The 15,878-nt window shown below is 45.5% G+C and overlaps 1 protein-coding gene across 4 annotated transcripts in view; it reads right to left on the bottom strand.

The window, feature by feature from the left end:
* Positions 1-15,878, bottom strand: part of pik3r3b (phosphoinositide-3-kinase, regulatory subunit 3b (gamma)) — a 735,099-nt gene that overhangs the window by 468,941 nt on the left and 250,280 nt on the right. For 3 of the 4 annotated variants that reach the window (XM_085983009.1, XM_085983010.1, XM_085983011.1), the window contains exons 3-4: positions 6,457-6,549; positions 1,014-1,091 (exon numbers count right to left, since the gene is read on the bottom strand). The exons of the other annotated variant lie outside the window; for it this stretch is intronic. In XM_085983009.1, the coding sequence (XP_085839135.1) occupies positions 1,014-1,091; positions 6,457-6,549 (171 nt within the window). The remainder of the gene's footprint in view (positions 1-1,013; positions 1,092-6,456; positions 6,550-15,878) is intronic. 4 annotated transcript variants of the gene reach the window in all.

The raw sequence follows: 15,878 nt of genomic DNA, 5'->3' as shown, positions 1-15,878 counted from the left end.
GTTTTATGATTATAAAATCTATTGCATTCATCACCCAGCTGGTTCTCAACTCTTTGCAGGTCAGCAGGAGTGAGTTGGCTGGAAACATGCAGCTACAGTCTGCTCCCCTTGCTCAGATTCAAGGCAGACAATGGCAATCAATGCAGACCACTCCTCTACATCTACCAAACAAGCATATAGTAAGAGAGCAAGCTGTCAAATTCCTTGTATAATAATTAACAGTGTGAATAAATTAGTATTTACCACAAACTCAAGAACAGTAATAAATAGTAAAGGCTATATCAGGGTTTAATGAACATAGCGGCCCTGAATTTCCATGGCGGTTGTCCCGATCTCCTGAATAACTTTGGCGGAAACCCAAACAGCCGTTTACACTGTTTCTCTAGAATTACCGCCAATGTCATAGTGGGAGATCGGCAGAAGCCCTGCAGACATTCTACCCCGGCTTATCAAAAGATAAAAGAGATCTCTGTGAATATATTATAATAAGGCATTGCCTTTCATCACGACAACAATAACCAGGATCGTTAATGGCTTCTTTAATGAAGAAACACTAATTTAAACACAAACATTAAATTCTGATAAAATTCATCCAATAGCCCACAGAAGGCCCAGTTTTAAAGCCAACATATCACTGAACATTGAGACTAGGAAGGTTCCAGCCTTGATTCCCAAGGCATTAGCCAGGATAGTGCTTTAGGTGCTACAGTTGGCTGCAGGAGGGCTACACAGGAGAAAATCAGCCAGGACTTCAACTCCTGATCACCATTAAGTGACTTCTCTGTAAAGTAGGCAAGTGCGAATGTCAGGTTACAAGACTCACTGTTAAGGCTCAAACATGAATAACAGCCACTTGGACAAGTTACCAGAGGGTGTCTAGCCCCTGTGGAACAGTATCCTAGCAGGAGAGGTGGTGGAGAGGAAAATAAATCCATCTAATATTGAGAATGTCAGTTCAATTCTTTCCAAATGAAAATGAAGATGGAGTACTTTTAGTTGTTTTTCAATCTTACCAGTTTCGAGAGCTTCCTTGAGCTCCAAGCCACTAAATGAGCCAAGGGGAGGTCTGTAGAGGGTTTCGCTTTCCGCACCTTTCAGAGAAAGTGAACATAGTTCAAATCAGATGGGAATAAGATCACTGCATCGCACTAATTTACTATGTAACAATAGAAATAATGGCCCCAAAAATCTATGATGGGGTGTACCAGTGTATCTACTGGGAACCTCAGCCAATGACCCTGGAGAACTTTCCAAGATCAGGGAGATCCCTCATTAGGTTGCCAATGTTGGGCTCCTGCACCACTAGGGATGCATCTAGAGCACCTGCCGGTGAAGAAGCCAGAAAGACCAGCTGAAGACTGCCAGGCCAGAGGGTTTATCAGGTTCTCCCCACCACTGAAAAGAACTTGAAGGTGCTCCCAGTGGCCCCTTTTTTTGTAAGTGTCCCACTGAAGTCCAGGAAAGCAGAAACTCCTCATGTAGGGAGTCCCCACCTCTGGTCCCACTCCCTTCTACACTGCGGGCCATATTGAGGGTGGGCCTAAACGAGCCACGGATTTTATCGGAAGTTAAGGGCACAAAAGTTGCATTCAGTGCTGTGGTACACAGTATTTACTCTGCCACCCCATTGAATGTTCCCAATGGCTTCAGATACATTGCATTAACTTCACTTGTACCTCCAAAAATTGTAACTAAATTTCCATTCATTCTTTTTATTCTGCTTATTAAAAAAGTCATTAAACAAAACGTCAATTGAGCAGAAAACGCAGTGCAAGCTACAAGACATATATAGTAGAGTAAATCCATTTTAAGTATCCTCTGTATTTCAATGCTTATGCCATTTGATTTGAAACCTGCGGCTACATTTATTTGCATGAGGGACACATGTGCCACGTAATGAATCAAAAGAATGACCTCTGAGGGCAGGTTTTCACACGGAGGATTAGCTATACAACAGATTTGAAGAGCACCCTCTGCTGTTTTAATCAAAGCACATCAGTCCTTGTTGGGGGCAAGTTAAAAGGGAACTGTTCACCTGAATTACTACATCATCCTAAATGGTAGAAAGGGAGCTATCTTAGTGGCTGGGAGCTACTGTGATTTAGAACACTGCCCTTTACCTTTAGGACTTTTTGAATTTGAATCGGATTGAAGGAATTAGAGAGTAGGTTATCTGCTGGCACAGAACCTCATCCACCTTGGACTGCATGTCAGGAAATCACGCATGCACTTGGCCTTTTAATGGCTGCTGGTTAGGCCACTGAACACCCGCGACAAGTGGGATGAACTTGCGCGGTGCATGCGCCACACATTTGTTCATTAAAATTGCAATTGGAGGTTACAACCGGCGTAGGACCCTAATTTGCATATTTAAACAGCCTCCCACCTGTTTTGGGCAGGACTGCTGGCCGCCCATTTAAAAGCCTGCCTGAAAATTGAATCAGGCAGACAAATAGGCGTCCAAGTTTCCCAGTGGATTTTCCTTGTTCGGTTGCCTGTTTTTCTTGGGAGAAACGAGCGACCAGCAACTGAAAATCTCCCCCCCACCAACTATGTTGAAAACCGTATCTATTTACAAAGAACATCTTCCTGCTGTCTCTCGATACTCCTGTGTGTAATGAGTTCAAGTGGCTGGTCAGCAGCAACTCTGAGAAAGGTATGTTATGCAGAATTCCCTCGTCATTGGCATCACAATATCAAGTCTGAGGAATGACTGGTGTGGTGTTCAAAGGCCTAACCTTGCAGACAGAAGGAGGTGCCGAGTAGAGAAAAGGAGGGGAAAAAATGACATGGCAAGTTGCCCTGGGTCACGTGCTGTAGAGCAATAGATATTGGCAGAGGTCAGAGAGTAGGTGCCCAGCATGCCCAGTCAGGGAAGGTCCTTGACATCGGAGACAACACAAGGTGAAACAGGGGGAAGAGCTGAATGCGAGAGACGGGAGTAAGCTGCCAAGAGTATTCCCTATTCATGAAATCATTCTCGGGGAATTCTACACAGAACGTCTCTTCCCAGACTGCTGGCAGTTTAAAGACGTAAAGCTTGGGAAGAATGAAGACATAAGAGCAATTGTGCGTCATCTCCCTCCTTTTGTAATATTTAGAGAGTGTAGCAATTTAGACAAATACCACGCTTTTAATACCTGCCGGTTATTTCTTGGTACGCTGTGGTGTTTAGGATTGCGTGTGAGCCGTGTCAGGGCTCTTTTCAATTCTCTAAAATCCCAGACATCACAAAAAGTGATATTAATTTTTTAATATATTGAATTGAAAGCTCTGCAGCATTTAAGGGCTTGCAGTAGTTTAAAGGCAAAGGCAAAATGGTTTGGCCAATTTGGAACACAGCAATCTCATTATAAACAGTAATGTTCACAAAGCGTGCAGGAGGCAGAGAGTGCCTCCCAATTCTCCACTGAAACTCTCCGAAAATGAGGCAGAAGAGGAGCATTAAGCACGACAGGAGAGCAGCCCAGGGGAATGCCAGGTCATCGGCTTGCCATGGGCTCGATTATTCCCTTTTAACAGCTGGTAGACAAATTCCATCCACCCAACAAGATTAATTCTATTAGGTCCAAATTTAACACTTCCTCCAGAACCCAAGCAAACTGCAAAAGCTGTGATGTGAGCTAACCCCCTGGAATGGTACTTTCACTCCCCAAGAGAACCCCCGCAAACACATCGCTACCCTTTGCTCCATGTTTACCTCCAGTTCAAAGACATCACAGATCGCCTGAGGGGGGCCTGGGAGTGATACTTAGCCTATCAGAGAACAGAGAAGGAATGGAGACAGGCAGGGAAGCCAATCCTCACAACTATTGCCCACAGCAGAATGTCACAGTGCCAGGTTAAAATAATACATTGAATGTACCACACTCCACCAATACTTCACAATGTCCCCCTCCTGGAGGGAGGGCTGCTGGAGGCATCACAGTCAGAAAGGTGCACTGCTTCATGTATTCTTATTGTCCTTTCTGAGCAGCACTCGGGGAACCTAACAGGACTCACAATTGCTGCAAACCCAGGCATGTGCCCAATGGGTCATGTTGTTACAGCACAAAAACAGGCCATTTGGCCCATCTGTGCTAGTGTTTTTCGCTATATCGCCATTTCCACCTTGTCCAATCCTTGTTTGCTCCCCATACCCTTTAATATTCCACTTTTACAAGCAATCATCTAACTCCTTTTGAAGAGAACTTATGAACTCAGCAGTTTGTGGCAGAGACCCCCGAATTCTAACCCTGCTCTGTGTAACGTGTTGATCTGGGGTCAAAGAGGGCAGACAGCTTGATTCCTGCTGGGAGCTGTGGAATTTGGGCAGAACCTGGTCATGCTGGGATTCCGCCCTGTTTGCCCCTGGCCTTTTAAAATCTGGTGCGGGCCATGGGCGTATCTTTCACCTGGCCCTCTCTACTTTAACAGCGCATGTTGGGGGAGTTCCATGGGCTTCCCTGGGAAATTCTATCCTTCACACTCTTGAAAGGCTTCAGCAGAACTCACACTGGTTACAGATGGATGGAGTATCTTTGAGGCCTTCTGAAAGGCCCCAAACTTTCAGTAGACTAAGAGATGATTGATTGCCTTTTTTGGAGGCTAAATTGCTTGTTTTGGAACCAAAGACTACAGAAAAGTGATTTTTTTCTTTAGCCTCTTTGGGCCTGAGGGATTTTCAGCCAAACTGGCTTTGGGTTGCTGGACTACAAGGGGAGATCAGACCAGACTGGGGAGAACGTGTGATGTGCCCTTGCAGGCACTAGTAGCCTGTCCTAGACACGCAAATGACCTCATCTCCAGGATTTGAGACAGGGTCTCTCTCTGTCCTAGGGCTAGGGTGGGTGGGGGTTCTGCTCTGCCACACTTGTGCCAACACAGTGGACTCCCAGGAATTTTGAGGCCATATTTTCTAAACTCTACCGTTAATTTTTAACTTGTTCCCTCTTGTTACCACCTCATTGACTAATGGTAATGAATGTCAAAGCCCAGATAGTTTTGTAAGGTTAGTTTGCACCTACCAATGATCTAAGTTTAGATTGCACATATTTATTTCACATAGGGCCATTGAAGCCAGTAGAGTGAAAAACCCAATCACGGTCCAGTGACCCTTGCTACAAGGTGCACAATTGTTAACATTGGGTGAAGACTGTATTGGTTCGGCTATGATGCAACTGATCAAATGGTCTGCTGGCACTGCCTATGCTTCAACAAGGGTGAACTGCAGGAGGGTGAAGAGAGGAGGGGAGAAAATTAATGGAAAAGAAAAGAAAGAACTTGTGCGTATGTGTGTTATAAATTATAAAAGAGAGAGTAGGTGAGAGATGGAGAAAGAGAGAGGGGGAGAGAGATGCTGAGAGAGTAACTTATCACATCTCTCAGAAATATCCCAAACATACAATGAATGAATTTTCGTGAAATCACTGTTGTTATGTAGCTGAATGTGACAGCAAGGTCTCAAAAGCAACAATGGCAATAATGACCATAAGATGAATAATTTATTTTTGGTGGTATCATGAGAACCCTCTACTTTGAATAAATGCCACAGGATCTTTAGGGGGAAAAATTCAGTTGTTTGCGCCTCCCATTAACGCCTTAAGAGGGCACTAATGGGGCGCAAAGCAACTAGAGCTTGTGCGCGGCGATGTTTGCGCCACTCGCGAAATTAACTTGACATTTTGCGACGGCGCTAAACACTACCGTCACGATCGTGACGTCAGTTGAGTGTGCAACGCCCCGGTAGTGCCCCGGACCAGATATTGAGTGGCGCCCCCTGCCTTACCGCCTGCCGCTAGCAACGACAGGTTGAGGGGAGCGTTTTGCAGTCAGAAAGGGACTAGGGGAGCGCTATTTAAAGGCGACTGCTTCCTGCCTTTTTTTGTTGGTGACATTTTTGCACCACGCATTCTGAGAGAGAGAGAGAGAGACTTCTGGAGAGATTCAACGCTGTGTGAAGGAGTTTTGGGTACTGAGCAGCACTTTGCAGGTTCATTTTGATTTGCCCTTCCTTGCTTCGCCAGCGCTCTGAGGTAGCACCTTGCTCCTCGGCCTTTGCGCCTTAAGACAGGTGTGAAGCGTCTGATTTAGCACTCCAATCACCTCCAGGGGCGATAAAAGCCAAGTTTGCCGTCAGAGGTGATAATTAGCGCCAGGCGCTAAACTTTGCGCACGGCCGATAATGGCGCCCCAAACGGGGCGATACTGAATTTTTCCCCCTTAATGTCCACCTGAACAGACACAAGAGCATCACTTTAATGACAACTTGGTACTCCTTCAGTACTGAACCCTTAGTCAGTTTATGTGCTCAAGTCTCGGAGTGGAGCTTGAATCCATGACGATTTGACTCTGATGCAAAAATTGGAGCGCTCATACTTCGAGAACAACCTGCATGCACATCTGTGTGTACATGCTCGTGTATGCCTGCATTTGTGCTTGGGACAGAATAACTGGGAGAATTCTTAAAAAACGTACCTTGCTTCTCCAAGGCCTCAATCAGCTTCATCACAATCTGCGGTGCTTGATCCGGCAAAGTTAACAGCTCAGTTAGCTCCTGCCCCGAGGGAACTGTCAATGTAGAACACAGGAAGAGTATTCATTATATCAGCCTGCAGCCTCCTCTGAGCATCAACTGAACTGGATTTTTAATCATGGGCATTATGTAACAAGCTGCAAAACATTCTGTATTCTGACACTTATTCCTATCATTTTCGACAAGTCGTCCAGTTGGCTATTCCATCAGAGAGATGGCTTTGAAAGGTGCGCTTCTACTACTGCAATTACATCTGCTATGACTTGCTGTGTGCAAGACAATTTCAGAGCTGTCCTATGCTATTACGAGGCTGCTCTTGGATCAATCTGGAATACACATTTGCAAAAGCTCTTAAAATGTAAGTTGCCACACTTTTTAATGGTTCGAGCAAATGGTGCCTTGTTTTGTTAATTAATGTCATTTCAACCTCTTGCTAACGTCAGCTTTGGAGTGCTGGGCCTTTGCTGCACTGTACCGCACAATGCTTGCCCATGGGCTCGTTCTCACTGTTCCACACACTGATCTTCAGTATGCCAAAATGAGGAGCCAGCAAACGGAGACGGAGACTCTAACATTCCACTGCGGAAACCCTGGCCTCCACTGCTGCCCTGCCAAAGTTCATGGGGTTGGGAAAAGGGCCACAAGTGATGGGCCTTTATATCAGGCAGGGAGGATAGCAGGCGGCTGATGCGATATCACTTGTTTTGCGCTGTTGCCAAAGACAAATTTCTACCCCACTGGCTCTATTTAGTCAAATGTGTCCAATCTATCACTCTATGCCCTGAATCGATCTTTTTTCACTTCTTTCCACTCACAATTTCCTTTACATGGTTCGCACTGCAAAGTTGATTTTACTTTCAAGAGTAATCAGTTTTCATTGAATTAAATTGACAATCAGAAATATTGGCAGAGCATTAAAATATATATATATATATATATATGTAAAAATTATGATTACTCCAAACAACTGTCAATGGCCGAATCATAGTAAGATGCTCTGCGTCGTTTCCAGGCTGAACAGTTTTTCACCTAATATTGGGGAATGGACAATTATCACAACTTAGTTATTTTTTTAGCAATATTTTGGAATAATCTCCGAATGATTCACTCACTACACCTCAAAATAAATATTCACCAAGTAGTTTAGAAAAGAAAAATATGACAAGCAGCATGCTAGGAATTTCAAGGCCAGAATGAAGACATGATAAAGAGCAGATACCCACAGGTAACAAGAGAGTACACAGTATTTAATAACTGCAGTAGCATTCTTTCAGTGTTATTGTCCTTGATCTTTAACATTAGATATTGTAAGGAATTAGAGAAAAAAGACATTTCAAACACAGGTTCCACAATATTTAACTGTAACAGGTATATAGATATATAATAAAATATCATCGGTTTAACTTGGTTAGACCATCTGTATGTATTATTTATCTATTAAAACCTTGTTAATGGCAAGCCTGAATTCTGCCAGACAGATGGTGTTTTCTTTACATTTTTAATGAACCAATTTGCAAAGCTTGTGAGAAAAATCAAATGAATAAGCAAAGCATAAGAAGCCGACTCTGGCAGTATCTTCCAAGAAATCAGCATTGCAGAATCATTCCTTCAGGCAATATTTGAAAACAGAAATCTGGACTGAAGCTGGTAATGGACAGAATTTCAGCTGTTGTCATTTAGTTGTGTGAATTAAATAGATTTTCTGGGACTGAACATGTTTTCACAAAGCACTCTGACAAGGAATCTGTCTTTGTCATAATGCATTTCCTAAATTTAGTTTCGCAATTTTCTCCATTACAAAGCAAGTTTTCCAGATTTATTTATGCTTAAGTAACAGTGCACATGTAATATTTTTCTCCAGTTTTTATTTTCCTGTTCTTCCCTTTTTAGGCGCCTCCTTTTTCCTGTTCTACATGTTCTTTCTTGGACATGATGGTCATGGGCAGGTGGACTGCTCCCAGGCCTCTGCGAGTGCCCCTTTCCACTGCCTGCTGACTGATACACCAACCATGTTCTGCCTCCCTCCCTGTGGGAAAATGGCTACAGCATACAAAATAAGGAGCTTGCAGTATCAGGGGAAATTTAAAAAGAAAAAAAATTCTTTAAAATTTTGCTCATCTTTATTTCAGGTTTCCCTTTTCCCCATGTGAGAGCCCCAATCTTTGCTTTGCTCTCCCTAAGATTTTTAAAAAGTTAGAATCAAAGGAGCTTACACACTTCCTGGTTCGCTGTCTGTGAGAAGCTTGTGGGGGATAAATTCGGTAAATCAAATGCTAACCGCTTCTCTTAGGGCGCTAAAGTCCGAGAGCGGGGCGGTAACGGTAGCAGCAGAGCACTAAACAATTTCCAACCCATTGTAAACAGCACTCTTTCATCACAGAGGCTGCTTCCCTCGCTTAAAGGGAAGGGCCAGTGATGCTGCACAAGCTAGTTGTCGTCAGTTCTGTTTTGCAAGGCGACCTGGGCGACTGTCATTACAGCCCCAAACAATCTCACAAAGTGGAGGGCTTGGACATCTTGCACCAATGAAACATTAAAAACTTTGCGCAGGCACCAGACTGGTGCAAATAATAAAGGATGTGCTAGCTGAAAAAGCATTCCCTCTAATTACCACTCCCGAAGCGGCCAGTCGAGGTCACAATGCCTCCTCTTGCAGGCGTTGTCAGCGCCAGGCGATAAAACCGGAGCCAACAGTCAATATTCCATCCGGGGCGAGTACGAGGCGCTGCGCACTTTATGATGTCACGATCTGTGAGGCGCTAGAGAGCCAGGCGCTAAGAGTTAGCGCCAGCGCTAAATCGGCACTGAAGTTCGCAGGCGTCGCTGCCTTCGCCGTGCTGAGGCACTAACTCCTTAGCGCCCTGTTACCGCCCCTTGCCAGGGGGCTAACGGGAGGCACTAACATATCGAATTCCGCGGCCTGTGTGTCAGCTCCCTGTGTAGTCCCAGTATTACACCAGGGTGGCACATTCTCCACTCATACCTCACCTAAAATATGGGCATATCTCAAAAGCCTCCACTTATAAATCTTTCAGCAATTATTTAATGAATCACGAAGACTTTTGTTGGAAGATAAATAATCTAAATATACAACAGCAGACAATCCTCACAACTGGTTTACAAAATAAACAAAGGCCCAGAATTTGCGGTGGGTAATAACAGCAAATGAACAGCTGCGCATCCTAACGTGGAATTCCTGAAGTTGCGGTCAGTCATTCACTGCCCTGACACTGGCTGCACTGTGGACCCGCCCCCCATAGCCGGCAATCAGTGTAATCAGGGAAATCAGCGAAACTGACGAAAACTTTGGCTTTTCCCCGGTAATATCGCTGTACTGGCCGCGCTAGACGTGCTCCTATCTAGTTATCCAGCAAGTTAAACACTTATTCAAAGATAATTCTTCGTGAAGCCGTTTGCAGTTTTGAAGCTTTACTTGAACAAATTTGTGAAAAGATATTGCGCTTGGCCTAACATATGAAATCAGATTACATTGGATTGTGAAACCCTTATGGAATCCTCCATTACTGCCAGGTTCTTCCTGGAATTCTACTTCCTGTGTTACACAGGAAGAAAGGTACGAAGGTCAAATGACCTCACACAGGAAGAAAGGTAGAAAGATCAGATGACCTTTCCAGCATACAAACTGCTAACACAATAACCACCACCAGAGGGTGCTATCTGCATATAAAATGTTCACTGCATGTAAAAAGTCCATTGGTCCAGAACAATCGCTGTTAAATACCCCATTAAAAGTTAGACCCTTTTGGATTAGGTGTAACTGGGGTTTTAACTGCGTATTGACTGTTAAACAAACGTTATAGCCCTGAAAAACTCATCTTAATTTTGTGGAGTGATAATTTATCCATTTTAATAAAAATTACATTTTTAAGAAACTTTAAAAAAAAAGTTTCTTTTAAAGTTTCTTCATCTTTATTTCAGGTTTGCCTTTTCCCCATGTGAGAGCCCCAATCTTTGTTTTGCTCTCTAACATTTTTTAAAAAGTTAGAATCAAAGGAGCTTACCCACTTCCTGGTTCTCTATTTGTGAAAATTCTGCATTGTGATTGGCTGCTTGTTGACATCACAGCAGCTCGCATTAGGGATTCCCCATTAACTTGCACTGATTTCAATTGCATGTTGGAAAAGCTCAACTTCTCGCCACAGAGATTGTGAGATCTTTGTGGGATGCTTACTTTGGGGCCAGCGGTGAACACCTTTACTTCGCCACTGACCGCAAATTACCAGTCATTATATCAGCTTTTCCGGGGTAAACACAGTCAAGCATGAAGAGGAGGGGTCCCTCCACTATGTTCCGTGCTTGCACATACACACACACACGTGCAGGTACATGCATGCAAGCAGGCATACACACGCACACGCAGGTACACAGACAGTTACAGTTCATGACTCATGTACATGAGAGACTGCTTGGTGGGATCGTATATACGCTGGTGAGTTAGCCTTTAATTGATATGTAACACAACCTCAAAGTGGGTATTATTGAACACGTTACCTTTTACTCCTTTCGTGGGCACAGAGAACTGAACTAAACTGCAACAAACCACCACAAAAGAAAATTGCATTTCAATAGCCAACGGCAAAAAAAAACTCAAATGATCAATTAACAAGATACGAGGTACTTTCAGTGAGACATACCATTCTGCCACAGTCTGTCATTTCTCAACATGTTCAGAATATATGTTGCCAATTCCCTCAAGGTAGCATTAATTATACTTCATACAAAGCCAAGTCACTGGTTTCTTACATCACTGGTGCCCCAGTGAAGGGCTCGGAATACTATCCACAATGCAGAAGAATAAGGGAACAATACAGCAAAATGTCGCACTATTAGAACACCACTAAACTGAAAAAAAATAGGAAACAATAAAGAGGGGGGTAGTTTTGCGCCCAGCCCGTGAGATCCTCAGCGTTGCACACTATCTACCTTAGAGCAGCTTTACTTGAAGTCAGTAAAGTGAATATGCAAAATGAAATACACTGACTGCTGTTTCTACTGGTATGACAGACAGAGCATGAGCAGCGAGCCAAACCACAATAACTGTGTTTTGACAGAAGACGTAATAAATTTGATTGGTAGAATCAGCTTTCACAGATTTGACCACAGTGGAAAGAAGATTCAGGCGGGGTGGGTAGCAGACAGTCAATTCACTGGCGCCTGTTAGGCGCCCCCAACAAAGTTAAATTTTACCCCCATAACCCAGAGGTCTATCTCTGGGCAGTCTCTCAGAGAGCCCGCCTGTGCTAAGTGCTCAGCCCTTTTAATATGCAAATTGGGGTCCTGTGACAAACATAGGACCCCGATTAACATTTTAGGACTCGGCTGGGCAAAGTATCCGCACAGTTTCAGCTGGTGATCAAGAGCAGCCTGAAGGTAAGTATTGATCTATTGGGCCACTCCTCTGAGCCCCACAAATACTAACTGGGCTGCTGCCGCACCGGGTCTCCGACTCCTGAGAATGGACCACCTACCACCTCCGCCACCCCCCCCCACCCCCTTGTCCCCTGCACCGCCTCCCGCCAAAACTACCTTTTTCTGTGCCCAGTGGCTAGCCAGGATGCCTGATATTGCAGCGGCTGAGAGTGGGTGAGCTGCCCCAGGGTGCCTGTAACCTTCAGGCTGCTCTTGATCACCAGCTGAAACTGTGCGGATACTTTGCCCAGCCGAGTCCTAAAATGTTAATCGGGGTCCTATGTTTGTCACAGGCGGGCTCTCTGAGAGACTGCCCAGAGATAGACTTCTGGGTTATGGGGGTAAAATTTAACTTTGTTGGGGGCGCCTAACAGGCGCCAGTGAATTGACTGTCTGCTACCCACCCCGCCTGAATCTTCTTTCCACTGTGGTCAAATCTGTGAAAGCTGGCACACTGGCACTGCCAAACAGCCGCCCAAAGACCGTACGGATGGAAAATCTACCGCAACAATGGTAAAGAAGCTAGTTTGTCTGAATAATGGTATTCAAATGCTACTATGTTGTGGTGCTATATTGGTATTGCTACTTAGAAATATTTAACCTAGAAGCAATTTATCCCCTTGGACCAGCTCTTGGTCACGGAGTGCAGATCGGAACAGAGTGTTTAAGGAAGTGGCCCTAGAAATAGTAGATGCCTTGCTGGTCATCTTCCAAAATTCGATAGACTCTGGAACAGTACCCATGGATTGGCGGGTAGCTAATGTTACCCCACTGTTCAAAAAGGGTGGTAGAGAGAAAACGGGGAATTACAGACCGGTAAGCCTGACATCGGTAGTGGGGAAAATGCTAGAGTCCATTATAAAGGATGTAATAGCAGAGCACTTGGAAAAAAGTGACCGGATCGGACAAAGTCAACATGGCTTTACAAAAGGTAAATCGTGCTTGACTAATCTACTGGAATTTTTTGAGGATGTAACTGGTAAAATAGATAAGGGAGAACCAGTGGATGTGGTGTATTTGGATTTTCAAAAGGCTTTCGATAAGGTCCCGCATAAGAGATTAGCGTGTAAAATTAAGGCACATGGGATTGGGGGCAAGGTATTGACTTGGATGGAGAACTGGTTGGCAGACAGAAAGCAAAGAGTTGGAATAAACGGCTCTTTTTCCGAGTGGCAGGCAGTGACTAGTGGGGTACCGCAGGGATCGGTCCTTGGACCCCAGCTATTCACAATATATATTAATGATCTGGACGAGGGAACTAGATGTAATATCTCCAAGTTTGCAGACGACACAAAGCTGGGTGGGCGTGTGTGCTGTGAGGAGGATGCCGAGAAACTCCAGTATGATTTGGACAGGTTGGGTGATTAGTCAGAAGCATGGCAGATGCAATATAACGTGGATAAATGCGAGGTTATCCACTTTGGTGTCAAAAACAGGAAGGCAGATTATTATCTAAATGGCAATAGATTGGGAGAAGGGGAAGTGCAACGAGACCTGGGCGTCCTTGTGCATCAGTCGCTGAAAGTAAGCATGCAGGTGCAGCAGGTGGTTAAGAAGGCAAATGGTATGTTGGCCTTCGCAGCGAGAGGGTTTGAGTACAGGAACAAGGATATCTTGCTGCAGTTGTACAGGGCCTTGGTGGGGTCACATCTTGAGTATTGTGTGCAGTTTTGGTCGCCTTATCTGAGGAAGGATGTTCTTGCCATGGAAGGAGTGCAGCGAAGATTCACCAGGCTGATACCTGGGATGGCAGGAATGACGTATGAGGAGAGATTGGGTCGATTGGGCTTGTACTCGCTGGAGTTCAGAAGGATGAGAGGGGATCTCATCGAAACTTATAAAATTCTAACAGGACTAGACAGACTAGATGCTGGAAGGATGTTCCCGATGGTCGGGGAGTCCAGAACCAGGGGTCACAGTCTAAGGATAAGGGGTAAGCCATTTAGGACAGAGATGAGGAGGAATTTCTTCACCCAGAAAGTGGTAAACCTGTGGAATTCTCTGCCAAAGAAGGCAGTAGAGGACAATTCATTAAATATATTCAAGAAGGAGTTGGATATATTTCTTAAGGCTAAAGGGATCAAGGGATACGGAGAGAAGGCAGGAACAGGGTACTGAATTTGGATGATCAGCCATGATCTCATTGAATGGCGGAGCAGGCTCAAGGGGCCGAATGGCCTACTCCTGCTCCTATCTTCTATGCTAAGCTGTGAGTTCGGTGAGTGAGGGAGTAAATCTTAAAGGTTAATCTCTTATTTTTATAAATTCTAGTCTTCTGTGCTTGCAATTAGCATTTAATTTACTGTTTCAAGTTTTAAGTTTCTTCCAGGCTTGGGCAGGTCTAAGCAAGTTCTGTGCTGGAGAGCAGGTGAGAGTAATTAATTAATTAATTAATTAAGTGGTTTAATCTGGTTCATGGAAAAGGACAAAGATGGACCGGAAATAAAGGGGTCGATTTTCCCGCAGGTGCGGGGAATTGTCGGGTTCCCCGAATGTCGGGGTTCCCACACGAATCTAAATGGGTCTGCCACATCGATGCAATTTTCCCTCAATTGGCCAATTCATTTCCAACGTGTGGGAACCCTTGCTAATTGACTATTTCCAGTCAGAAAGCCCCACAGTATGATGTCATCATTCGTGGTGCTTTCAAGGTCCACCGCAAGCACTGCATCTTTGAAGGCTTCCAAATGAACCATGCAGGATGGCAGATGAGCCTACAGCAGCTGTGGCCAGTGCCAGATCCCGAGCTGCCTCCAAATTCGACGAGGCTTCACTGCAGGCATTATTGGATGGGGTTAGGGCCCACAGGGAGGTCCTCTTCCCTAGGTCAGGGAGGAAGAGGCCTCCCACTGAGACCAAGGTTGCATGGATGCAGGTGTCAGCAGATGTCAACTCGCTGGGAGTCACCAGAAGAACCTTGGCATTACATCTCCATAACTCCTTCCTTTACTCCCCCACAGTACCATCCAGCGCCCCCGTCCCCACTGTGGAGGAGGAAGAGGCTGAGCAGCCAGACTCCTCAGAGGAAGCTCCAACCTCTGAGGGCGCAGCGTCAGCAGAAGTAAGCGCACCCAGCACCAGCGCAGACACTCACACCTCGGGGGGACCTTCGGGACATAGAGTAGTGTTGTCACCTGGCGTTTCACAGCTCACAAGTGAGCATCAGCAGATTGTGGGGACAGGGACAGCAGTGGAAAGCCCTCGTCGGAGGGCGCAGGACTCTGCCAGCTCAGCTCAGCTGCATGTCGACCCTCTGCCTCTGGGTCCATCCGCAAGAGAAGAGGTGATGGATCTCCATGCACAGATGCAGGAGTCTCTAGCAGGTTTTGTCTCCAGGGTCGCTGCGAGTGTGGAGCGAATGGAGGAGTCCATAGTGAAGATGAGCTGAGCCTTTGCGTAGTCATTGGCGCATGAACGCATCACCATGGAAAGGTTGGCACCCTCCATGGAGGAGATACGTCGCCAGGGTATGAAAAACATGGTGAGTGTTCATAATAGAATGACATCTCTTGAGGAGCGATGGGCATCCATTGAACAGAGAAACCCGACCTTCATGGAAGTCCTTCTCATTAGGACTGCCAGTGCAGAAACGGGTCCCCATGGCCCCCTGATGCGCAGCAAGGTGCTCTCAAGCCACATCCAAGCGCTGACCCCTTCTGGCCTGTGCAGCTTCAGGTGAGTGAGCAGCAGCCTGGCGCTCCTGCTGATGATGCTGCTGTTCCTGGTTCTGTTGCTGACGCCTCTGCTGCTGGAGATCCTCTAATGGCATGAAGGGAAGGGAAAAAAGGCCTCCCATACTTCTGGTAGATGCCTCCGTTGAGGAAGCGCTGAATGAGGGTGCCGAGAGGTGCTTCCCAGGAGCTCACATTGGAGAAGTATGTGAGGCTCCAACCTTCCACAGCTGTGTTTAAAGCTGGAACAAGTTGCCCCAAGC

Source organism: Somniosus microcephalus, chromosome 3 (assembly GCF_052327205.1).
Source record: "Somniosus microcephalus isolate GS21.2 chromosome 3, FLI_Smic_1.0, whole genome shotgun sequence".
NCBI lineage: Eukaryota > Metazoa > Chordata > Chondrichthyes > Squaliformes > Somniosidae > Somniosus > Somniosus microcephalus.
Note: the sequence above shows the minus strand (reverse complement) of the source record. Positions and strands in the feature narration are given on the sequence as shown.